This window comes from Mustela erminea, chromosome 17, assembly GCF_009829155.1.
Source record: "Mustela erminea isolate mMusErm1 chromosome 17, mMusErm1.Pri, whole genome shotgun sequence".
In the NCBI taxonomy this organism is placed as follows: Eukaryota; Metazoa; Chordata; class Mammalia; order Carnivora; family Mustelidae; genus Mustela; species Mustela erminea.
Genome location: NC_045630.1, coordinates 41,505,851 through 41,531,867, shown reverse-complemented (window position 1 = coordinate 41,531,867; position 26,017 = coordinate 41,505,851). Strand labels below are relative to the sequence as shown.

The 26,017-nt window shown below is 40.6% G+C and overlaps 1 protein-coding gene across 2 annotated transcripts; it reads left to right on the top strand.

Annotated features, from left to right (window-relative positions):
* The first annotated feature begins 234 nt into the window (after positions 1 to 234).
* Positions 235 to 21,584, top strand: DDX59 (DEAD-box helicase 59). Of its 2 annotated transcripts, none has more exons than XM_032318412.1 (8): positions 235 to 517; positions 1,753 to 2,561; positions 3,580 to 3,747; positions 7,122 to 7,211; positions 13,180 to 13,431; positions 14,527 to 14,679; positions 15,172 to 15,300; positions 21,116 to 21,584. In XM_032318412.1, exons 2-8 carry the CDS (start codon positions 1,764 to 1,766, stop codon positions 21,377 to 21,379), a joined length of 1,854 nt encoding a protein of 617 aa, XP_032174303.1. In that variant the 5' UTR covers positions 235 to 517; positions 1,753 to 1,763; the 3' UTR covers positions 21,380 to 21,584. The 2 variants fall into 2 exon arrangements, with proteins under 2 accessions (XP_032174303.1, XP_032174302.1); XM_032318411.1 differs by having other exon boundaries at positions 235 to 938.
* Positions 21,585 to 26,017: the final 4,433 nt, after the last annotated feature.

Here is a 26,017-nt window from a genome sequence, read left to right as displayed (position 1 = left end):
GTCAAACTGTTTTTCAGCAGTCCCGGCCCACTCGATTACGTAAATTCTTCCAAGAGGCTCCCCAAATCCGCCCCGCCCTGCAGAACCTGGCCAGCTCCAGCCAGGATCCGAAATTTACCAGCGCCCTGGAGCCGGGAAGAGGGCACCCAAAGGCTCTGCACTTCCCAGGCCCCGCCCCTCCCTCGCGCTCCCCGCCCCCGCCAGCTCCCAGCCAAGCTCCGCCTCCCACGGTAGCCCCGCCTTTCCCGCGCGCTAACGCGCGCCGCGGTCTTTTCCCAAAACCCGGAGAAGTGGATTTTGCGCTCCGCACGTTCCCTCGGAACCGTAGTGTGGCCGAGCGAGTACAGGCTTGCCGGAGGGAAGGCTGGCCCAGGGCTGGGAGGAGGAAACCGGCCCCGAGCGGGAGAGGACGCGGCCCCAAGTCTGCGCCAGTGAGCGGGCCGCGGGCCCCGGCAGCTCCGGCCTCCTTCCCGTCGGGCTCCCTCTCCTCTGGGACGCGGGGCGCTAGGCCGCGGCGGTAGGATACACCCCCTCCCCCCGCCCCGTGAGCAGTTCCCCTCCCACCCTTGCTGTCGCCTCGTCCCGGGCCTCCCGCCGGAACGCGGTGCCCCGCCCGCCCCGTCTCCTAGCAGCGCCGTGACGTGCACGCGCCTCTGGGTGGGGGGCCGCGGGGCCGCGGTGAGGGGCAACGCCCGAGGGGAGGATCCGGGAGCCTGGGACGGGAGGGGTCGGGGGCCGCGGGGGACTCGGAGGCCTAGCCGCCCGCCCTGCTGGAGCCTGCTCCGTTTCGCCATTCGAGGACCTCAGTCCCAAGCGCTTCCTGCTGATACAGAGCCGTCCCTCCCCCAGCCTCCTTGACGTTCCCGGAGACTTAGGGCAGTAATTCCAGATCTTCAGTTGCACTTTTTGTTGGAATTTTTCTGGAAGAACTGAATCTGGTAATTTAGCTTAAGAATTTTTTTTTTTTTTTGCGAGAAATGTTTATTAGTATGTTTAGTAGTCCCCAAATTAGGTTAAAGGCCTTTCACAATCCACGTCATTTAAACATTCTTGGTGGAAACAGGCATGGCAGTGCTTGAGAGCTTGCGTTCTGGAGCCCACCGTGCTCGGGTTCTGACATTTAGTAAGGGTGTGAGCTTGGACAAGCCGCTTAATCTCTAAATGGCCAACGTTCCTCATGTGAAAAATTACAGTACATAATACAGCATAGTGTGCGAGCGCTATCTGTGCGGGGGATGGTGCGAAGCCCCTTTTACGGGCTTGTGAAGGTTCCCTTGTGAAGCACTAAGCACTGTGCTTGGAACGTAGCAATACCTACGTGTTACTAAAATAGCATTTTTCTCTATGCTTTCTGGTTTTGATTTTAAAGATCCCAGTTGTGAAGTATCCCTTCTGTTTTGTGAAAAATGTAATAGAAGGATTTACTCCAGAATTTCTATAATATTTGGTATTTCAAAGTGCAAGTAGTCAGCAGAAGCAGCCTGCATGCACAAGGCTGTATTAAGCAGAGTGCAAAGGTTCACCATTCCCATGTATAAGGAAAAAGGATTCTTTTTTTTTTTTTTTTTTCCCACTAGAGGAAATTTGTGAATGGAAGGAAAGCTTGCTATTAAGTAGTGTCATGATGCCTTGTTTGACTCCTTGCAGGCAAAGCCCTAGGTCTGTAGGCTGACTGCAGGATAGCCATATGGTACTTTACATGTGGACTTTTTTGAGGGTAAAATACATCTCATTATGTGATTTCCTCAACAGAATACTGGAGGATGTTTGTTCCAAGATCTCTCAAAATCAAGAGGAGTGCTAATGATGATGGCAAAAGTTGTACAGCTAAGAAAATTAAACCAGATGCAGAAGACCTGCGGCTGGCTGAAGGCAGAGGTGATAGAGCTGATGCGTTAGTTACAAAAGAAGCCGAAGGGCGTAGCGTGGAACCATGCCCTTTCCCCGGTACAACTGGTCAGTTGGCCGAGGTTGGTTTGGTTGGACCCCAGCAGGATGCGAAGGATAGCGATCTTTCTGAAGAGCCTGTTAAGTCATTTTCCAAAACGCAGCGCTGGCCGGAACCTGGGGAACCTGTCTGTGTTGTTTGTGGTCGTTATGGAGAGTACATCTGTGATAAGACAGATGAGGATGTGTGTAGTTTGGAGTGTAAAGCAAAACATCTTTTGCAAGTAAAGGAAAAGGAAGAAAGATTAAAGCTCAGCGATCCACACAAAGTGGATTCTGGGCCAGAGTCTCCACTTAATGCTTTTTATGTCTATAGAGAGCACCCCTTTATTTCGAACCTTCAGGAAGACCAAATTGAAAATCTTAAAAGGCAGCTAGGAATTGTAGTTCAAGGGCAAGATGTCACCAGACCCATTATTGACTTTGAGCACTGCGGTTTCCCTGAGGCCTTGAATCTCAACTTGAAGAAATCAGGCTATGAAGTTCCAACCCCCATCCAAATGCAGATGATTCCTGTGGGACTTCTGGGAAGGGACATTCTGGCCAGTGCTGATACTGGCTCAGGAAAAACAGCTGCTTTTCTTCTTCCTGTTATCACCCGAGCTTTATGTGAGGTAAGAATTCTCAGGTGTTATTCTCAGAAGCAAGTCGGGTATAGACAAAGTTTCATCCTTAACTATATTAAAACTGCAAGCTGAAACTGTAACTTCAGTCATTATTGCTCCTGGTGATTTTGCTTCTGATAGTTTCTATGAAAAACACAATTTTAGGGAATTTTTCTTTTATCGGATTGAACCAAAGATCTTTTCATTGAAGGTCTTAAAAATCGCCTTCCTTACAAAATATTTTCTTTCAACAAATTTTCTTTTCAAGAAATATACTTTTGCTTTGGGGAAAAAAAAAAAATCCTGCCGACTGAATGACCTGCAATTTTGGGGCCATTTAGCCTCCTTGGATTTTGTGTTTTGAAAAAAAGGATTTATACCAAAGTTGGAAAGTTATTATAGAGTTCAAAATACACACTTCAATGCAATTCGTGGTTCATCTTAAAATAATGCTACCTTACTTTACTTGTTAGTTTATAGTGTGCAAAGCACTCCTACACGTAATTAATTTCGCTGACATATTTGCCAAGGACTAGTGAGTTTATGAGGTCTGAGGTAGGATAGGAAGGGAAACCACTATAAAACACAGGCAAAGAGAGGAGAGGTAAAGGAGGAAAATTTGGAAAACTAAAGAATTGTAGAAGATCATGTGAGGGAAAAAAAATAAAACACCAGATGTTCAAAATACAAGTGAAACTCACTGGTGGAAAACCAGATCTTCCTGGTTTTCTCTTCTGAAGAGAGTGGCTCGAGATTTTAGGGTCCAACTGGCCTTCCGTTTTCCCACCCTGGTTATTGTGGGTGTTTCTCCCTGGCCCCAGTTTTGACCTTTTCACTGTATATCTGTTATATAAGGAAGGGTTCCATTTACGGTGGTTTTTGGAGATAAAATTTGCAGGGAACAAAAGGCAAGGTTCATAACTAGTTGGGCTGATGGGAACACCCCCAGAATCACTTTGAACATTTAGTCCACATCAGCAGGAATTAATTGCCGGCGTTTTTAGACTTGTTTTTCACATCTTTGCAGAGCAAAACTCCATCTGCTCTCATTCTTACACCAACAAGAGAGCTAGCCATTCAGATAGAGAGCCAAGCTAAAGAACTGATGAGTGGTCTGCCACGCATGAAAACCGTGCTTCTGGTAGGGGGCTTACCCTTACCCCCACAGCTTTATCGTTTGCGACAACATGTGAAGGTAAGCACCAATTTGGTACAATGCCTTTGAAAAGTATTATAAGCAATGTGGGAGCTAGGGTTTTTTGGTGTCGTTTTGTTTTTGTAACGACTTGTAAGTGTGATTTTTAGGTTACCCTTTGTTTATTTTTATTTTTGTTTTTGTAGGTTAACCTTTACATTCTTACCACGTAAGCCTTAATTTTATTTTTAAGGTTGTTTTCTATAGGAAAGGAACACAATTTATTGAGTAGCTGTCATACGCCAAATGCTATTGGATGTTCTCCTGTGCACTACCTCATTTAATCACATTTGCTCTTTTTTTTTTTTTAAAGATTTTATTTATTTATTTGATAGACAGAGACCACAAGTAGGCAGAGAGGCAGGCAGAGAGAGAGAGGAGGAAGCAGGCTCCCCGCTGAGCAGAGAGCCAGATGTGGGGCTCGATCCCAGGACCCTGAGATCATGACCTGAGCAGAAGGCAGAGGCTTAACCCACTGAGCCACCCAGGTGCCCCTCACATTTGCTCTTGAAGGTCTGTGGGCATATCGTCTTATGGTTCAGAAGTTAAATCTCAGAAAGATGGCATTTATTTAAGGATCTATAGCTGATACACTTTTAGAGTGTGATTTCTACAAACGAGGGCATTATCCCACGTAACCACAATACAGTTACAGAATCCGGAAATTAACATGGATACACTGGAATGCTTCAGGAGTAAACATTGCTATCATTTACTCCTCAAAGCCCATTCATGTTTTACTAATCATTCTGTCAACTTTTCTTTTCAGTAGCACAAGAACGCAGTTCAGAATCACATTTTGCCTTCCATTGCCATATCTCTTTCATCTCCTTCAGTTTAGAACAGTTCTTTATTCTTTCCTTTTTTTTCCATGATCTTGACACTTTTAAGGATTATAAACTGCTTGCTTTGAAGAACGTCCCTCAATTGATTAGATTCAAGTTATGCATCTTTGAAAGGAATATCATGGAAGAAGAGATGCTTTGTTCTTTTCATTACATCCTTTTAGGTGATACACCATTTCAGTCTGTCCTTCTACTGGTGATATTTTCTGGAAAGTAAAAGTAAAGTTTATTTTTTGCCTTTGTATTTAGTTAAGTATTTTGAGTACTTTGATATTATATTTTTCTTGTGCTTTACCAAATTTCCAGGATGACTCAGAATTACCTACTATATTTAAAGGATTATAATGCGTTATTACCATGATTTGCTTTGGTTCTCCAGTTGTCCCCAATTTGAGCGGTGGAAGCACTGTGAAGTTGGTTTCTGTGGCCTTTTATTATATCCCAATCATTCTTTGAGCACTTTTTTTCTTTCTATCTGAAGAAGATGTTCATGCTTAAATTGTTCTTCCCTTGACTCAGCCCTGGAATCCTGCCTTTCCCCAAGCTGCCCTGATTCCTTTCGGTAGAGGATAGTAGCTAGAAATCAAGAGCTGGGCTCTTGGTTGGGCTCATTGCTATTGCTCTTTGTTGTTAAGGTACCATTGCTTCTAGGACCTGTCAGTGAATGGAAGGAGAGAATGTTCCATAAGTGTGTGTTTCTGATCTACATTTATTATAGATCATGAATTCATGTCGATACTTCCAACTCTAATTCAACACAGCAAGACTCATTTTGGCGCTTCCTGTTTCCATATTTATCATTCTGGCAGTGAGAAACCTGCTACCTGTTATCTTTTATATGTTTATTTACTTGACCAGCCATCTTATATGTAACCATTCGCCCATCCTCATTTCTGTCCCCTGCCCCCCAGTGATGCCTTCCTTCCTAGACTCCATCCTGCATCCTCTTCACCCCCTTAGACCGCAACACCCCGTGCAGGGTCACCTTTCTCCAGAGGCCCCTCATCACCCTGTGCCTTGCCCACTCCCCATGCCAGGCTGTGTCCTTCACATATACCCCCCTGGGGAAAAAAAAAAATGAAAAAGTCTGTCTGTTCAACAAAGTGATCTTTCAAAAGCCAGGGCAAGATAGAGACCTTTTCAGATATAGAAAACTGAGAGGGAGTTTATTACCAGTAGACTTATCTAAAAGAACAGAAACTAAGATATTCTGCATTAAAGAAGATGATTCTGGAAAGGAAGGTGTGGGATCAAAGAAAGAATGGCAAGCAAAGAAAAGCCTAAGAATGTGGGTAGATGTGAACAAACATTGACTAAATAAAAAGTAATAATGAACAATCTGTGGGTTGAAAAAAAAAAAATAGAAGTAAAATACTGGCCGACTGTAGCATGTAAGTGCAGGAAAGTTGTGATTGGTGTTAAATCGTTTGCCCTTGGTTGCTCAAGAAAAAGCTAAATGTATCGATTTACTTTAGACTTTATTAAGTTTATTATAAATTTATTAAAATTCCCACACTAAAAGAATGGGGGGGGAGTTCATTAAAGAAAGGTTTATAAAAAAAAAGCAGGGGGGGGGAAAATAAGTAGAAATAGAAGGGATGAGCTCAGTTCAAAATAACTACAACAGATTTAAATGTTTATAGTATTTCCGAAGAAACTAAGCGGAACTCTATAGTTCTATAGATATAGATCCTTACTACAACCCTGAAATTTTATCATTCTCCATGATCTTTCTCACCATTGTGTCGGTGTGTCCTTGAAAAGTGGAATACAATTAAATTTATGAGATCATTTGTAACTACTATACTTTACACCAGGCACTGTCTCATTTAATCCTCACAATAATTACTATCATTTCCATTTTATGAACGTGAGAACAGAGACTCACACCATTATCAATTGCTAGAGCTAAGATCCCTACTGAAGTTTGACCAAACAGGCCCTACTTTTTACCACTGCTTCAACTATTATGTTCTAAGTGTTAAGAGCCTTAAGCAACTTTAGAAATCCTTTTGTCCAACCTTTTAATTTAAAAACAGCATAGCAGGCCCAGAAGGATTCAGGGATTTGCTTTTGTTTACAGACCAGATAGCAGTCAGCCTGCCTGCTAGGCCTTTTGTGGTCTGGCCCCTGCCTCCTTTCAAGCCTCACCCAGGTCTTCCCCTTTTTTACCCAGTGGAAACCTCAGTGGTTTTCCAGCTTCAGAAGGTTCTTGAATGTTTTCCCTCTGCCTTCTCCTCACTGGCTTCCACTATTCCTTTAGGTTTTAACTTACATGTTAGCTAGGGCTGGATAGATGCTTCCATTTATTACTCTACTGACCTCATGGGTATTTGTTTGTTTTTTCTGTTCCTTTATGTTGCGAGATTCATGAGAGCAGAGACTATGTGTGACTTAATCATCATTGAATTCTGAGTACTTAGCCCATCGGCTGGCACATAGTAGCCACTCAGTAAGGACAGAGAGAAGGAAGGAAGGAAGAAAGGAAGGAGTATTATCTAATTTTTTTTCTTTTTCTCTGTTCTTCAGGTTATCATAGCAACTCCTGGGCGACTTCTGGATATAATAAAACAGAGCTCTGTAGAACTCCGTGGTATAAAAATTGTAGTAGTAGATGAAGTAAGTAATTGTTGTTTAGAACATAGTCATATAGTTTAATTTATGAAAAGTATATTATACTTCTATAAACTCACCGTGTGTTCAGGCATTTTCAGTCGCAGTAGTCAGTTTTAAGCTGGCTCCTGTGTTGCACTGCCCCTAACCTGTAGTGCACCCAAATTAAACCACGTTAACAAATACAACCAGCTGTTTTTTTTCCTAATTGACAGAAAACACAAATCCAACATCTACTATACTCTCAGTGATAAGTTATTTATTTATTTATTTTAAAATACTTTATCATTTATTTGACAGAGAGAGACATAACAAGAGAGGGAACATAGCAGGGGGAGAGGGAGAAGCTGGCCTCTGGCTGAGCAGGGAGCCCGAAGCAGGGCTCGATCCCAGGATCATGACTTGAGCCAAAGGTAGACGCTTAACAACTGAGCCCCTCAGGCATCCCTCAGTGATAAGTTTTTTAAACATTTGACACTGGCTGTCATTTGCCTATAAAAAATAAACATGTCCGTGGCCAATAACTATCAAGAGGGAGTTTGGAAGTAATTCATCTTGCTTAGTTGGATGACCTTTTGCATTTTTTTCTGTGTGGACATAGGTGTCTGTCGTTGTGATTTTCAGTGTAACATAGAGCATATAGGCGTTTTTATTGTTTTGGTTTGCTTAGTAAGGTGAAATAAATATGTTTTTATCTGATGATATTCCAGCACGTGAACCGGCATGAGGACAGAAAGCCATGTGTCCGCCCAGCCTGGGCAAGGGCTGGTTCAGCCTGCAGTGTATCACATGCCCACTTTCACACATGTCCCAACAGCAGTCACAGAGCAGGGGCCCAGCAGTGATCAGAAATGTGGGGTCCAGGGGCTGACCAGTGATGGTAATGTGGTCCCCCTACTGTGGGTCCCAGGAGGTAGCAGTAGGGTACCAGAGGATATGGAGAGAACACATAAGTAAGATCCGCGAGATGAGGATTTGAGCCTTTTCTCCACCCACTATGGGATGCTGGGCAAGTCATTTAATCTCCCAGAGTTGTGGCAAGGATGAAGTAATGATTGTGAACATGTCTCATAGACCCGAAAAGTCTTGTGTAAATGTAATGTTATTCAGTCTTTTATTAGTTTTTTGTGTTTTTTTTTCTTACATATTTACTTTTGTGTATGTGAGAGAGAGCATTTAAATTCTACTCCCTTAGCAAATTACAATTATACAATACAGTGATACCAACTATGGTAACTGTTATGATTTCAGACCTTATCTGTTTTATAACTGTAAGTTTTTACCCTTTAGCTCTAGATCTCTTCCTGTTTCACCTACCTTCCAGCCTCTGGCAATCATTTTTCTCCTAATTTCTATGAATTTGACTTTTATTTTCTTATTTTTAACTTTTTTACATCCCACATGTAAGTGTTACCGTATAATATTTGTCTTTTTCTGTCTAGCTTACTTCACTTCACTGAGTATAGTGTCCTTCAGGTCCGTTCACGTTACAAAAAAAGGAAAGAATTTTAAGTCTGAATAATACTCCATTGTGTATATATACAACTCATTTTTTTTATCTGTTCATCCGCTGATGGAAAATTGGGTTGTTTCTCTATCTTGGCTATTGTGAACTGTTATTTAGTCCTTTAAAAAGTACTGCTAAGTCAGCACTTGCCTGGTGTGCCTTTAGTGTCAGCTGACTTACTGCATCCGGTTATCGTCAGACTGACTTCCGCCTGCAAGTACGGGTGGGCTTCCCGGTGTTGCTCAGTCCATGTGTTCTGACGTCCTCACCATGCTATGAGCCAGAGAAATGATCCTCAGATTTTAAAGTGAGATCCCATTTCCGCTTGCTTCTCCCCACGACATTTTCACTTTTGCCAATGAATGAGCCACCACAGGGCACCTCAGTGCTGTGCTCAGAATACAAAAGGAGTATTCATTAAGCAAACCTGTGCCAAGTGCTTGTCCTGTGCAGCCTCTGTTCCAGCATTGCAGGAAATGAACTGGTAAGCTACATAACTGATCATGTACTGAGACTGACTTTGGCCCAGCAGTGCTATTTAGGTACAGACTGACCAACTCTGGGTCAGTTCGGATGGCATCACAAAGAAATTTTAAATATTATTACAGCCTCCAAAGTGCTGAAGTCCTACTAGAGAAAAATACACAACCACTTGAAGTAAAGGCAAGAGCATTATCACCTACACTGACATCCAGAAGTGCTGCTGAAAGGTGTAGTGCAGGCCAGGGAATGGCAGACTCTTTCTGTAAAGGACCAGACAGGAAATATTGTAGGTGTTGGGGGCCACGTGGTCTCTGCTGCAACGGCTCAGTACAACCAGAGACAGTAGGTAAATAATCGGGTGTGACTGCTTTCTCCTGAAGCTCTATTTACAAAAACATATAAAGGCCTGTGTTTGTCTCAAGAACCTTAGTTTGCTGACTCCTGATACGAAGTGTTAGTAAAATAATGGCACTGTGTATGATATGCTAATTGTTCAAGACAATTAAGGTGAAAAGGAGAAATGAGAGAATGTGTGGATTGGCACCGTAAAAATGGCTTCTCCGATGTCATGGGGTGTTACCTGGTCATCCACAGATGGAATAGGATTTAGAAAATTAGGGAACATATCGAGTATTCCAGGTGAAGAGGCTAACATGAGCAGAGCCAGAAAGGCCAAGCACAAAGCATGGAGGGACCAGCCAGCTTGATGCGTTCGTCCTGAGAAATAATAGGAAGTAAAGTTGGGTAGTTAGGGTGGGGTCAAATTATAGAGGGCCTTGAAAGAGAGGCAGAGGATTTTGGATTTGATGTGGGAAACAATGAGGCTTTCTAAATTATTGAGTTGGGGTGTCACATGTGGAAAGTGGTGGTTTAGCAAGGTTATTCTGCTGCTCCATGAAAGAGAAATTAAAGAAGAAAGAATCTGTGGGACAGAATGGCTAGCAACCCAGACAAGAGGTGAGCAGGGTCAGGGACAGGGCGGAGGCAGTGGGAGGCACGAGTACATTTGAGAATCACTGTAAATCAATCATTCATGAATCTTCTGATGACTGAATATGAGAGAAGATGGAGAAGGTGGTTGAGGAGACTCTATAAATTCTGGTTGTGCCTTTAATTTTAAGTAAAGGACAAGTGGGTATGGGTTGGGCTTAACAATATTTGAGTTGGTTTTAGAGATGTTGAATTTCTTATGAATGGTGCATGAAGGGGAAATACCATGTGGCATCAGCACCCATGTGAGCCACACTGGTTTCTCCAAGGGAGAAAGATGAGAGGGAGGGACAAGGGCTGGGGCTAAGTGTCTGCTTGTGAAGTTTGAAGATGAGTCCGTAGTAAACAGAGAAGTAGTCTGAGAGACCAGGCAGGAACTGGGAATGAGTAATATCCCTGAAGAGAGAAGCCACTGTTTCGAGAGGAGGGTGAAGATACAGAAATGGTCAGGCATGGAGACTAAGATAATTCCTTTAGAATTAGAAAAATCTGCTCTATTACTCTTCTGTGTCTTCCACATATCTGTTTTTTAGCCTAGAATTCTCTCCTGTCCCCTCTTCCTTCTTTATGTGTCCATGGCTCTGAAACCTTCTATCAGTTCTCCTGATAGACTTCCGGCCTTCTTTCCTCTAGGCTCTGTTGACCTGAATATAGACTGTTATCATTTCTCTTGTGCTGTGTTCCTTGCTATATCCCTACAATCAAGCACCGTGTTGGTCCAAGTTTCTCTAATGGTTAAGAATCATCCAGTGTGTTCAGTGAATGTAATAGAAGTCCACACCTCTTCCTTGGGTATACTGATTCAGTAGGCCTGAGTTGGAATCCAGGAATATGTAAAAACTCTTTCTGGGTGATTCTTGTCTTCAGGGAGATTTGGGACACACTGACTAGCATGCTGCCTGACAGTGCTTTTTCAGTGCTCAGATTTAATGAGTGCTTATTTGTTCATCAGATGCATATTTAGGGCTTTTTACATGATAGACCCTATCCTTGGTTTTGAGGATACAGTGGAAGGCGAGATAAGCCATGACAAATGTTGGTACACAGGTTGTGTGAGAGAGACACCTGGGGAGTTAGGTTAGTATCAGAGGAGGGTTCCCTGAACGCCATTTCTGCTGAAACCTGAATGAGAAGGAGCCAGCCACGCAGAGATCCATCTGGAGGAAAGACTGCTTCAAACAAAACAGCCAGTGTGCAGGAGCTAACGTGGGAGCGAGCATTAGGTAGCTGAGCACAGAAAGAAGGCTGGTGTGATAGAGTCGTGGGGCGTGACATGGAGGAATGGTAGGGGATGAAGTCGGAGAAGTGGGTGAAGATGAAAACTGTAGGACTTTTGGCTGTGGTTAGCCGTTGGGTTTTAGTCTATGTGTGATGGGAAATTACTGGAGGGTTTCAGCAGAGGAGTAGCAGATACGATTTATGTACTAGAAGATATGGTTTATGTTCAAGCTGGGTGCTTGAGGTGGATGGCTTCCGTTGTGGGGGTGACAGGATGAGGGGGGGTCTTACAACTGTGAGCTGGATGGAAACAGCTGGATTTGGGGCGTGTTAATGTGAACAGGTTAGATGTGGGGAAGCTTGGATGAAAGAAACGGGGAGAACTTATTTCTGATGGCTTCTCTGTTTTCTGAACTGGAGAAGAGAGGCCATCTCCTAAGATGAGAGGGGCTTAGTGGGATTATTGAGGAAAAGCAGGGGATGTTTGCAAGACATACTGCCATGTGCATATGCACATGCTCTGTGTCTCATGGTAAATTGAAACATAGAGACCATGCTGTGAGTGTGTGAGTGTGGTCTCAAGGGTCTTAAGTATTTTATCTCATGAATCCTCATAACAGCCCCATGGGGTGGTAACCATTATCACTCCCATTTGTAAAAGGAAAAACTAGGGCGTATTCATTAACATGCTTAATTTAAGGTCCTAGGTAGAGCCAGGATCAAACCTAGACCATCATGTTTATTTTAGATTTTTTAAATGTCATAGAATGAATAATATTAAAATGAGTGTTTAAACTTCCACATTAATGGACACTTAAAAATACAGTACTTTAGGGATGCCTGGCTGGCTCAGTCAGTAGAGCATCAGACTCCGGATCTGAGAGACATGAGTTTGAGCCCCACACTGGGCATGGAGCCTGCTTAAAAAATAAAAAATAAAACAAAGAAATAACAACAAAAATACAATGCTTTAGTCTAAATACACTGAAATAGTTTAATATCTTATTTTTCAAAATTATAGATACCTGGATTGTATTTAAAAATCAAGATAGCCTTTATCTTTCATTATTTTAAAGCAGCACTAACAAAATTTTTTGTTTGCTTAGTAATACATAAATCATTTTTGAAAACTAGCAATGCAGAAATATATACAGAAGCAAAAGCCCTCAACATTAAATTTTTTTAATTTATTTAATATTTTATTATAAATATATGTCCATGGTAAAACAAAAAAACAAAAACAAAAAAAACCCCAAACTTTGCTAAAAGCTATAAAATGAAAAATTTTATTGCATTCCCTTCCACAGCCTGCAGGCCCTTTCCCCAGAGTTAGCAATTGAGTTTCTTGGGTTTATATGCAAATGGTACCACCACGTTATACATAGTGTTCTGCACTTTGCTTTTTTCCTCCTAGCAGTGAGTATCATTTAATAAAGGACTTTCTTCTCATAATTAATGATAGCACAGTGTTGTAGTATATGGCTCTACCATATTTTATTTCCCAGATCCCCTATTGATGGATATTTAGGGTTTATACATTTGTTGCCAGTATTAATAATGCCATAAAAATCTTTGTATATTACTAAAAACATGTAATTATACAATGTATAAGTTTATATAAATATATATTTTCCCAATTCTTTATATTTTGACATTGTAGTATATTCTGTGCAGAAGTTTTTGATTTTTCATGTTCTTAATCATATCTTTTTTTTCCTTGGGTGGCTCAGGGTTTTAATGTCAAGTAGGACTAACTTTAAAATGATTTCATTTTAGGCCGATACCATGTTAAAGATGGGCTTTCAACAGCAAGTGCTTGACATTTTGGAAAACGTTCCTAATGATTGTCAGACCATTTTGGTTTCAGCTACAATTCCAGCTAGCATAGAACAACTAGCAAGCCAGCTTCTGCAGAATCCTGTGAGAATTATCACTGGGGAAAAGAACCTGCCCTGTTCCAGTGTGCGCCAGATTATTTTGTGGGTGGAAGAACCAGCCAAAAAGAAGAAATTATTTGAAATCTTAAATGTGAGTAGTGAACCACGCAACACTGTTTTGTAGATAGTGTTTGCATCTTTTACAATTCTTAAGATAACGATTTTTAGATACAGCTTTTGGGTAATTTGTCTAGATATTTAATAATAAATTGCTTTACTTTGGAATTCTGTGGGGATCAAATAAATACTGTATGGATGCAGGGTTGTTTTTCATTTTCTGTATTATAGAAGGACATAAATATCAAGATTATTCCTAAATAATATTTTTTATTTCAAAAATTTTTAGTAGTTTTATATATTAGATAAAGACAAGTTCTTTCTTGGCCATTCTGTCCTTGAGAAATATAATTTTTTTAGCAGTAACTTGCTCATTTTTTAAAAATATTTTATTTATTTATTTGTCAGAAAGAGAGATCACAAGGAGGAGGAACAGTAGGCAGAAGGAGAAGCAGGCTCCCCTGCTGAGCAGGGAGCCTCATGCGGGACTTGATTCCAGGACCCTGAGATCATGACCTGAGCTGAAGGCAGATGCTTAACTGACTGAGCCACCCAGGTTGTCCCAGCAGTAACTTGTTTAAACAGAAATTTATTAAGTGAGTCGTAATGTGTAAGCACAGTTACTTAAAGTAGAAAGGGGGTGCCTGGGTGGTTCAGTCACTTAAGCATTGGGTTCAGTTTCAGATCAGGTCATGATCTCAGGGTTTTGAGGTTGAACCCCATGTTGGGCTCCTTGCTCATCGTGGAACCTGCTTAAAATTTCCTCTCTCCCTCTCTCTCTTCCCCAGCTTGCTTGGGCACTCTCTTTCTAAAAAAAAATTAATTAAAGAAATAAAGTAGTAAGTTAAATACAGTTTGTATTTACTTATAAACAGTATTTATAATTTTAAATTACACTCAAAATTTTAAACTTGTTTTTGCAATATTAATGAAATGATGGAGGAAACATGAAGGGCAGTAGAGTTTTGTGCTTTTGTTTGTGCATGTTTTAAAGAAAACACTCATTTTAACACTCATTTTTCCTCTATAAACCTTTTGATAACTAGCTTATACTAATGCTTTCAGAAAAACTTCCCATTTTGATTTATGTTCTATGAATAATTTTAAATACATGTTTTTCATTTTTCAGGATAAGAAGCTCTTCAAGCCTCCAGTGTTAGTATTTGTGGACTGCAAGCTGGGAGCAGATCTCTTAAGCGAGGCAGTGCAGAAAATCACAGGTTTAAAAAGCGTATCTATACATTCGGAAAAATCACAAACAGAAAGGAAAAACATATTGAAGGTTTGACACTCAGCATTCTCTTCTTAAGGGACCCCATATTACCAGCAGGTTTTTAAAGCAGACTTTTTTAATGACTGCAAGAATTTCAGGCAGGCAGGACTGTGAGCTAATTGTTCCTCTTGCTCAGGCTTCTGTGTTTTGGGAGCAATAAGCCTGTTCCCTACGGGATTAATCTACTACATAGATTACTAATTCAGAATCCACCATTTCTGGAATCAAGTCAGTTTAGACTGGGGGAGAGCAATAAATTCACCCTTGGAAATGTTTGCCAGAATACATTAGTAGAAAAACATTTGATACCAGGAATGGGGAGGGTTTGGGGAGAATTAAACTACACATGTTCCTCAGTTATATTAAGACCTTAACTTATTGAAAAGATTTGGCAACAACAATATTGATGAAGAAAGCTTTGAAAAAAGAAAAGATGTCTGAATTGTATCAAACCAGGTAAGATAAATTCTGAATAATGAATTGTGTTGCTTTGTCGGGAAGGGATTACTTGAAGGAGACTACGAAGTTGTGGTGAGCACAGGAGTCCTGGGACGAGGCCTAGACTTGATCAGTGTCAAGCTGGTTGTCAATTTTGATATGCCTTCAAGTATGGACGAGTACGTGCATCAGGTAAAGAGATTTTATATGTTTCCACCGTGAGTTTTCTTGGGTGAGGCATTGTCAGTAGAATGGTAACTAAAAAGATAAAAAAGTTTTATCATAGACATAAAAAACTCTCACATCATTTTGTTTTTAAAACGTATATGTAGGGATGCCTGGGTGGCTCAGTGTGTTTAAGCCTCTGCCTTCGGCTCAGGTCATGATCTCAGGGTCCTGGGATCGAGCCCCGCATCAGGCTCTCTGCTTATTAGGGAGCCTGCTTTCCCTTCTCTCTCTGCTTGCCTCTGCCTACTTGTGATCTCTGTCAAATAAATAAATAAAATCTTTTAAAAAATAAAAAAATAAAACGTATATGTATGGGGGTGCCTGTCTGGCTCAGTTGGTGGACATGTGACTCTTGATTTCAGGGTTATGAGTTCGACCCCCCTGTTGGGAGTAGAGATTACTTTAAAATAAAATATTTAAAAATAGGTATATATGGATATAAACTAAATTTTGTTTTAAAAAACTATATGTATACCTAAAATGGGTTAAAATTATTAGAAATAATAACCTAAAATGTTAGTGTAAAAAAATTTTAAGTAGCTAGTTTTTGGGTTATTTTTACTTCCTTTGTATTTCTTATTCAGTAAGCATATTAAGTGGCTTTTATAACCAAGGGGAAAAAAGGCTTTGTTTTAAGTTAATATATCTGGCCAAAATAAAACTGATCCATTAAAAGTATTTGGTTTTTTTTTAGAAATCTTGTCTTCATCTCTTCTTCATATCCTTATTTGTTCTAGACTTTCACCTATTAAAGTTTTGTTTCTTTATTTTGCTGCCAGAGATAACAGCAGCTCTTCTTTCGAGCAGAAATAGAGCTTTCTGTTAGCATCGCCTTATCTCCCTGACTGCTACCTGTCTTCCTTCTCCGGCATCACTTACAGACTCTTCAAGTAAAGCCTTTCTGTCATGTTCGTAGAATTACCTCTGAATGCCGCATTTGCTGGGATCACCCACTGAAATGCTGTTAGTGCCTTGAAGGCATTGTTGCTTGTGTCTTTACTTAGTAATAATATAGCAGAGCCTCTGTCTGTCTGTGCTGCCTCAGTTACCTGTGCATCACGGAACTGACTCGCACACAGGAATTGATTGCTCAGATCACTGAAGCTTATTTTCTTCCAAACTTTTAGTGATTTGGGGTGTAATCTTTCTAAAATATTAACATGTTTAAGAAACTCCTTTGCTTCTTAAGTAGAATATGCTGATTATAATTATTTAACTCTTTCTTGCCATCCCAAGGTCAGTCCTATGGCTCTCAGTTACTCACAATGTACCCTGAGCTATGGCCTCAGGGGGTCTTGATGTTTGTAGAGTTTCTAACATCTGCTCAGAATGGCCCCATATCCTCCCGCTTTTCTGGTTCTGTATCAGTGTATTGTTTGTTGACTTGCTTCAGTAAGTGAAGTATGAAGATGCACAATAAGAAATAATGCAAGCAACAAAAGATATAAAATGAAAAATAAGTCTCTTTCTTTCTTTTTTTCTTTTTTTTAAAGATTTTATTTATTTATTTGACAGAGATCACAAGCAGGCAGAGAGAGAGGAGGAAGCAGGCTTTCCGTGGAGCAGAGAGCCCGATGCAGGGCTGGATCCCAGGACCCTGGGATCATGACCTGAGCTGAAGGCAGAGGCTTTAAGCCACTGAACCACCCAGGCACCCTTTTTTGTTTTTTGTTTTTTTAAGGTTTGTGTATTCTAGGGAGAGAACGTGCACGTGTGCATACAGGGGGAGTGGTGGAGGGAGAGAGAGAGACTCCACAACAGATTCCCTCCCCAGCATGGAGCCCTATGTGGGGCTCGATCTCACGACCCCGAGATCATGACCCAAGCCAAAATCTAGTCAGATGTCCAACTGACTGAGCCACCCAGGGACCCCAAGATAAATAAATAGGTCTTTGTAAGGTAGCCCTCCTACCTTTTAGTAGATATTGCAGTTAACAGTGCAGAAAATATAAATGCCTATTTATACACAAATATACATGTATATGCGTACCTAGTTACACTTACTACATAAATGGGACCATATTACACCAACTGTCTATGCCTTGCCTTCTTTATTAAATATGTATTAGGCATCTTTCCTTATTAGCATACATAATAGGTATCATTTTAAAAATATTAATGTGTATAAAATGCTTCCCATATGACGAGGAGGCCCTGTTCTAAACTCTTTAAATGGTTTTACTTGTTTAATAGGGCTTGATCTGTTTTCATGGCTGCATGGTAACCTATTGTATGGATTATCTTAATTGATGAATCCTTTTGAATTTGATGGAAATCACATGTTTCTAATATTCTGTTATTAAATAATGCTGCACGGGGCATCTGGGTGGCTCAGTCAGTTAAGCATCTGACTCTTGATCTCAGGTCAGGTCTTGATCTCAGGGTCATGAGTTCAAGCCCTATGTTGGGCTCCGTATCGGGCATGGAGCCTATTTAGAAAAATAATAATAATAACGCTGCACTGAACATCCACCTGCATAGTTATGCCTCTCATGCAGTGTATTTGTAAGGTAAATGCGTAGGAGATCTGCCCGGTCAAAGGATATATGTATTTTATTTAATTCCATTTTATTTATATTTGTTTTTTTTAGGATACATGGACTTTTTTAAGATTGATTGACTGGTTTTAGATTTTGTTTATTTGAGAAAAAAGAGAGCATGAGTGGGAGAAGGAGCAGAGGGAGAGGGACAAGCAGACTCCCCGCTGAGGGCAGAGCCCTACTTGGGGACCCATAATCATGATCTGAGCCAAAACCAAGAGTTGGATACTCAGCTGACTGGGCCACCCAGGCACCCCGAGGATATATGTATTTTAAATTATAGTAGGTATTCCTGTGTGCCTGCTTTTAAAGATTTATTTATTTGAGAGAGACAGCCATGCATGAGCTTGGGGGAGAGGCAAAAGGAGAAGGACAGAATCAGAGCATGGAGCTTGATGATGCGGGGCTCAGTCTCAACCCTGAGATCGTGTCCTGAGTTGTGAAACCAGGAGTCGGACTCTTAACCAGTTGAGCTACCTAGGTGCCCCTGCATGTCTGCTTCTAATTTAGGGGCAGAGAGCTTCTGGGGAAATAATTTTAAATTTGTTAAGTTTTTTAGAGTTTGTAGACTATTGCAGTTATTTTTTTAAAAAGCTTATATCTCAGTATAAAATATCTTAGAATAAATTATGTCTCAGTTGATATAATTCACCACTTGAAAGTGTACAATTCAGTGGTTTTAGTATGTTCATATAGTTGTGCAACTATTACTACAATTTTAGGACATTTTTATCATCCCCAAGAGAAAACCCCATACCCAGCCCATCAGCAATCACTCCCCATCCTTCATCTCTCACACATGCGCACATGCGTGTACACGGACACACACACACACACACATCCCTTAAGCAACCACTACTCTACTTTCTGTCTTTATAGATTTATCTCTTCTAGAAATTTCGTATAAATGGAATCATATGGTATGTGGTCTTCTCTGGCTTTTTTCACTGAACATGATGTTTTCAAGTTTTACCCATATACATATATCGGTACATTTTTTATTGCTACGTAATATTGCATTGTAAGGATATACCACCTTTGTTCAAGAGTTGCTGGACATTTAGCATGTTTCTACTTTTTTTTTTTTACTGTGAATAATGCTGCTGTAAGCATTCATATACAAGTTTTTATGTGGACGTAGGTTTTCATTTCTTTTGTTTTAATTCCAGTACAGTTAAAATACAGTATTTTATTAGTTTCAGGTGTGCAATATAGTGATTCAGCAATTCAGTGCATTACTCAGTGCTTATCAGGACAAATGCACTCTTAATTCTCTTCACTTATTTCACCCATCTCCCCACCCCCATAACTGTCAGTTTGTTCTCTAAGGTCAAGTCTCTCTTTTTTTGTCGTTTTTAATTTGTTCATTTGTTTTGTTCGTTAATTCCACGTGAGTGGAATCATACAGTATTTCTCTCTGACGACTGGCTTCATTTAGCATTATACTGTCTAGATTCATCCATGTTGTTACAAATGGCAAGATTCCATTCTTTCTAAGGCCAAGTAGTACTCTCTGGCATATATAGATCATGTCTTCTTTATTCATTCACCCGTGGATGGACACTTCCATAGAAGTGGCACGGCTGCTTCTGTAATTCAGCTATTGTAAATAATACTGCAGTAAACATAGGAGTGCATCTATCTTTTCAAATTAGTGTTTTCCTGTTCTTTTGAGTAAATACCCAGTAGTGGAATTACTAGATCATGTGGTAATTCTATTTTTAATTTTTTGAGGAAATTCCTTACTGCTTTCCACAAATGCTATACCAGATTACATTCCAGTTAACAGAGCACAGGTTTCCTTTTTCTGCTTATCCTCGCCAACATTTCTTCATTTTCACGTCTTTTGGGCATACACCTGGGAATGGAATTGCTGGATCATACAGTAATTCTGTGTGTATCGTTTTGAGGAACTGATAGGCCCTTTTCCAACACGGCTTCATGATTTTACATCCTCACCGGTGATGTATGAGGGTTCCAATTTCTCAAAATCTTTACAGCACTTATTATCTTATTAACTATAGCCGTGCTAGGGTGTGAAGTGATACCTCCTTGTCTTGTGTTCTTTTAAGATTTTATTTTTGTTTATTTTCATTTATTTTAAAGAGAGAGTGAGTGTGGCACTCTGTGCTGGGTGCTGAGCCTGAAAAAGGACTTCAGTTCTTGACCAACTGAGCCGCCCAGGCCCCCTTCTCTTTTATGTTTTGATCTGAATTTCCCCAGTGACAAATGGACATGATTTCATGTACATACTGGCCATTCGTATATCTTTTTTGGAGAAATGTCTGTTTAAATTATTTGCCCCTTTTTAAATCGGGTTGTCCTTTTGTTACTGAGTTGTAAAAGTTACTTATATATTAGAAAACCTTTACCAGATACATGATTTGCAAATATTTTCTTCCAGTATGTGAGTGCAGCTATATTTTATATTAATTTTTAGCCTTATTGGATAAATTCAGTAACATAATTAAATAAAATAGCATTCCTTCCCTTACTTGTTCCCAGTCTCATTCCCTAGAGGGCCATGTTTTGTTCTGTTTTGTTTTAAGCCTTAAAATGTCCTGTATATTGGCAGCAACTATTCATTTAAATAACTCTGAAAATAGATTTTAAGTTCTACATTTAAATTAAGGAGCCATAATTGCCCATGACTGTGTATTTACCCCCTCCTTCTGAAGAATTTCTCAGTATATTTGGAAATGAGCAAATTTTGTTTCTTGTGTGTTTCCATCACCAATTTGTATCCATTGAATTTTATCAAAATCAGAAATAACGATGCAAAAAATGAATTTGCTTAAATCTCACATTTCAGAGGCACTAAAGTACTCTAAAGCAAATAGTCTTCTTGTTCTAAAAACAGTAGCTTTCAAAAAGCTTTTACCCTAACCTTCTGATGATAAGAACCATCTTCGTGTCATTACCACCCTACACACATACACACATGCACATGCACACACAGGATACGTAACTGAAACAAACATTTAACAAGCAGTACTTACTGGTATTACGTGTGGGTGCTTTGTTATTTTCTGTTCAAGCTATTTCATTAAAAAATATGCAGGTGGCAGTCCACTAAATTGGTTTCACAAACTACACTGAGATGTGCAATTCAAAAACATGCTACACGAATGAATGTTAATCTTAGTAAAGCCTCTTTAAATACTAATCTTCATTTTCTTTCAGGTGACATTGAGGTTTTATGTGAACATTTTGGAAATGTTCTTTGCATTTCATTTCAGGTTGGAAGAGTGGGAAGATTAGGCCAACATGGAACAGCGATTACTTTCATCAATAACAATTCAAAAAGACTCTTCTGGGATATTGCAAAAAGAGTGAAACCCACAGGATCCATTCTTCCCCCACAGTTGTTAAATTCCCCCTACCTTCATGACCAGAAAAGAAAGGAACAACAGAAAGATAAACAGACACAGAATGATCTGGTTACAGGAGCTAATCTTATGGACATCATTAGAAAACATGATAAAAGTAATTCTCAAAAATGACCTGTGATACCACTGAACAATTTTTTATTGTGTATTACCAGTGAAATTTCTGTATAATTGTATGGTTTGAGTAAATGAGACATGTACATGAAACAAAAACATTTAACATAATTTAAATTTTTTGAATTGAATCTCAAATTTATACTGCAGTATTGTATTTATTTCCCTTTTAATTCTCATAAATTAAAAAATCAGAAAATGAATTGCTAAATAAAGTAAAATTTTTTCTGTCTAGACAAAGCCTCAGTTTTTCCTTAATAAATATTTTTGGAGTTGCTGTCAGAACCAGGAACCTGAACAATGAGGAGTCGGACTCAGAATGGTGATGCTTTTGTTTAGTGTCCCCCGTGCGCTGCAAGCCTATCAGTGCTTGGATCATTGTTCAAAAAACGAATGTTAGGAAGAAAGTAAATGATGGAAACTGGAAGAAATGGTCAGTGCTGCTTTTAAAAGATAAATATGAAATATCTATCCTATTCTTAGTTTTCCCTTCAGTTTGGTAAATAAAAGTTTATGTTATATTTAATATGAGCTTATCAAAATAATGTCAAGTCATGTTCATGTTGCTACTTACAGTTTTAGGTTAATTTTGGTTTGCTAATTAACTAATATTAAATGCTAGAAGAAAGGATAAGTACTTGATGCATCACTACTTTCATTTCTTTGTAAACTGCTGGTGTCAGTTCACTTGCAGGATTTAAATAGTATGTTACATAAATGTTGACACTTAACATTTAGGACACTTAACATTAGGATATCCTAAACATCCTCCCCAAAGGGGTGTGGCAGATTTGTTTTTCATTTATTTGACAGAGATCGCAAGTAGGCAGAGAGGCAGGCAGAGAGGGGGAAGCAGGCTTCCTGCTGAGCAGAGAGCCCGATGCGGGGCTTGATCCCAGGACCCCAAGACCACAACCTGCGCCAAAGGCAGAAGCTTAAACCACTGAGCCACCCAGGCACCCTGTAGCAGAGATTTATATAACTAACTAGAGTCTACATGTAGATAGTTTCTTAATGTTGTCTCCACCCAAAGGAAATCAGGGGGTCAGGAGTCTTGAGGGTTCATACCCTCAAGACTCTGGCTCTCTTTACCCTGTTTCTGAGTTTGCTGTCAAGTGATAAGCATGTTTGATTTCAAGGATAAGGCAACCATTAAGGTCCCAGAGTGTTGTAGCTAGCAGAGGTGCATTTAGAGCCTGAACTCAAAGCCTCAGCACAGTGCTCAACGTATAAAAGAGGCCTTAAGGGGCACCTGGGTGGCTTAGTGGGTTAAGGCCTCTGTCTTCAGCTCAGGTCGTGATCCCAGGGTTCTGGGATCGAGCCCAGCATTGTGCTCTCTGCTCAGCAGGGAGCCTGCTTCCCCCTCTCTCTCTGCCTGCCTCTCTGCCTACTGGTGATCTCTCTCTGTCCAAAAAAAAAGGTGGGGGGGCTTAAAAGTGCTGGTAATACTAGAGAAAGGGCACTTTTTCACTAGGCTCAAACTTGCCTATAAATAAAAGCAGTATAATTATAAGAGAGCTTTGCAAGTCAACATATTTAGAAGACTGTATTTTTTAAAAGATTGATTTTATTTGTCAGAGAGAGAAAGAGAACACAAGCAGGGGGAGCGGCAGGTAGAGGGAGAAGCAGGCTCCCCACCGAGCAGGGAGCCAGACATGGGGTTTCAATCCTAGGACCCTGGGATCATGACCTGAGCTGAAGGCAGACACTTAACTGACTAAGCCACCCAGGTGTCCCTTTACCAAACTTGTTAAACCATCACCAATGGGCACTAACATTTTTTTTTTAACTAACCTCTGTGCCAAATGTGGAGCTTGTCCTCACAACCCCAAGATCAAGAGTTGTGTGCTCTACGGATGATCCAGCCAGGCACCCCTAGAAGACCATATTTTTAAAAAAATCAGTAGTATTGGGCTATAACGTAACCTCACTGGTCAGCTTAATGTGCTGGCTGGCCGGCTTCTGCTCCCACCACCACTCCTGTCCTTCATTTTTCTTCTTAACAACCTGATGTCCCGCCTGCTCTCATTTTGAACTGTCCTATTGCCTTGGGCATTATTGACCACCCTCTTCGGAACTCGCCCTTCCCTTAAGGCAGCAGGTGAATGAGGCAATGGTGGGGGCAAGAGCCCCAGGCTTACAGGATCAAATCAGAATTTTTTTTTTTGAAGTTCTTTTTTTTGGTTTCCTCACATCTTCACAAAGAACATTGCCACGTATTTAAATTCTCACACTGATTAATCTTTATAAAACTTTTATAAATTTTTTAAAATATTTATTATCTTAAATATTTTTAATTATATTAAATATTATATTAAATTACATTTAAATTTATAAATAAATTTTTTATTAAAAAAACTGTTATAAATCTAAGTTGGATCCATGAAGTGTCCTATTTTCTGCTAAAACTACTTTTTTTTGGCAGTCAGTGTTACTCGGCTTGCGCCCTTTTATGAGATTAATATCAACGCACCTCTTATTGCCTTGTTGCATTTTCTGCTCACCACAGTCCACACAGAGTTTGCTCCACAAATGTAGGCAGGCCTGCCACAAGAGGTGACGTGTCATTCGAGGTGACTTTCCTGGCAGCCAAAAGTAAACTGACTCCAGACAGATAGGACTCCTTTGTTGTCTCCCAGGCACACTTAGAGTGACCCCAGAGGCTGTAGGGCCACAGTATGAAAACCAACCACTGATAATTAAGTAAACACAATTCTCTTGTTCTGCGAGGTTAGTGTGAGGACCAGTGTTACTGTTCTATTTTATAATGTATGGTGTCTGTGGTGTTAATTGACAAAATTGCACATAAAGGGATTATAAGAAAAATGTTTACTTTTTAAAGGTGTTTACAAATAGCAATTCATAAAATGTTTACAAAAAGTACTTTTTTGAAGATATTTTATTTATTTATTTGTCAGAGAGAGAGAGAGAGAAAGAGATAGAGCACAAGCAGGGGAGCAGTGGGCAGAGGTAGAGGAAGAAGCAGGATCCCAGCGGAGCAAGGAGCCCAATGTGGGACTCGATCCCGGGACCCCAGGATCACGACCCGAGTCAAAGGCAGACGCTTAGCCGACTGAGCCACCCCCGCATCCTAACTTCTCTTTTTTATTAAATAATCTCTATACCCGACGGGCTTGAACCCACACCCCAAGATCAAGAGTCATATGTTTCACTGACTGAGCCAGCAGGTGCCTTTGTACTTCATAGTTTAATATACATAAGTCTCTGTTTCCATGTCTGGAATATGCTTCAGAATAATGCAGGGCGGGGAGTCTGGATGAAACGAAGTTGGCGAAGAGCCCGTCATGACTGAAGCCAGGTGATGATGGGTATATGGGGGTTCATTACTATTCGGCCTATGTTTGATGTGTTTGAAATATTCCATAATTAAAACATACACACACACACACACACACATATACAGATTTTGTATTTATATAAACTTTCCAATCCTATCCTTTGACTTGTGCCCTAGTTGCAGATCTTCAACTTTCCCCCCAACCTTGGCTGAAATTCTGCCTCTCTAGAGCCAAAGTCATCAGCTTCCTGACAAAAATAAAATTCCCTCCTGACTTCCCCACTCCCTATGGTGCTACCATGTCCAAGTCATGCTCAGAACTGCGGTGTCATCACTGACTCACCTCTCTCCCTAGTCTCCGTATCTGCTTACTCACCAAGTGCAAAAATGCCCCCATTTTTGTTTTTAAGATTTTATTTATTTGACAGACAGACACAGTCAGAGAGGGAACATAAGCAGGGGGTGTGGGAGAGGGAGAAGCAGGCTTCCTGCTGAGCAGAAAGCCCGATGTGGGCTTGATCCCAGGACCCTGGAATCATGACCTGAGCCGAAGGGAGACGCTTAACTGACTGAGCCACCCAGGTGCCCCAAGATGCCCCCATTTTTGTGCTGCCACAAAAGACCAGGGCTCCATCACCCAAAATCTAAATTTTACTTGCACCTCTGAATTGGCCATTCTAATTGCAAGCCCCTGGCACTTGGTGTTCCTCCAATCCAGAGCAGGAGCATATTTTTAGAGTAGAATTTCAGAAACCTTCAGCAGTTTCCTGTTGACAGCAACGTCAAATCTGCGCTCTTCTGGCTGGGGTCCGAATCCCTGCTTCATCTGAGTCCACTCGGCAGCTTTCTTCCCACTGTTCCCAAGCCGGAACCATCTGCTATGGCTTTCTCTGCCCACTAGAACAGCACTGAACACCTCTGCTGAAGATTAAGCAGTTCCTCAGAGCTTCCGCGGACACATTCACAGTACCGGTAATTAGCTGCTGGCAACCTGAACGTTATGTCACTGGCTGAGCTCTCAATCACCCAACACAGCTCAAGAAAAGCGAAGCATCTGCTTGTGGAGGGACACTTTTAATTAGGGAGGGAATGTTTGTCGCATGTTTTCTCTATTTTGAATCCTGATAATATTTTCTTTGGAATTCCAGAGAACTTTTAAGTGTTTGGAATCAGGTAATAATAGTAAAGCGGACTGTGAAATTAGGGCAGCATTTTATGTTTTTATTTCTATTTATTTATTTATTTATTTGAGAGAGAGAGAGAGAGAGCAGAGAGAGAGAGCACGAGTGGGGCGTGGGGCAGAGGGAGAAGCAGACTCCCTGCTGAGCAGGGAGCCCAGT

Coding starts and splice junctions, on each gene's coding strand:
- DDX59 (XM_032318412.1), top strand. CDS start 1,764: ATGTTTGTTCCAAGATCTCTCAAAATCAAGAGGAGTGCTAATGATGAT. Junction 13,432..14,526: donor AATTATTTGAAATCTTAAAT/GTGAGTAGTGAA, acceptor TTCATTTTTCAG/GATAAGAAGCTCTTCAAGCC. Junction 14,680..15,171: donor AAAGGAAAAACATATTGAAG/GTTTGACACTCA, acceptor TTTGTCGGGAAG/GGATTACTTGAAGGAGACTA.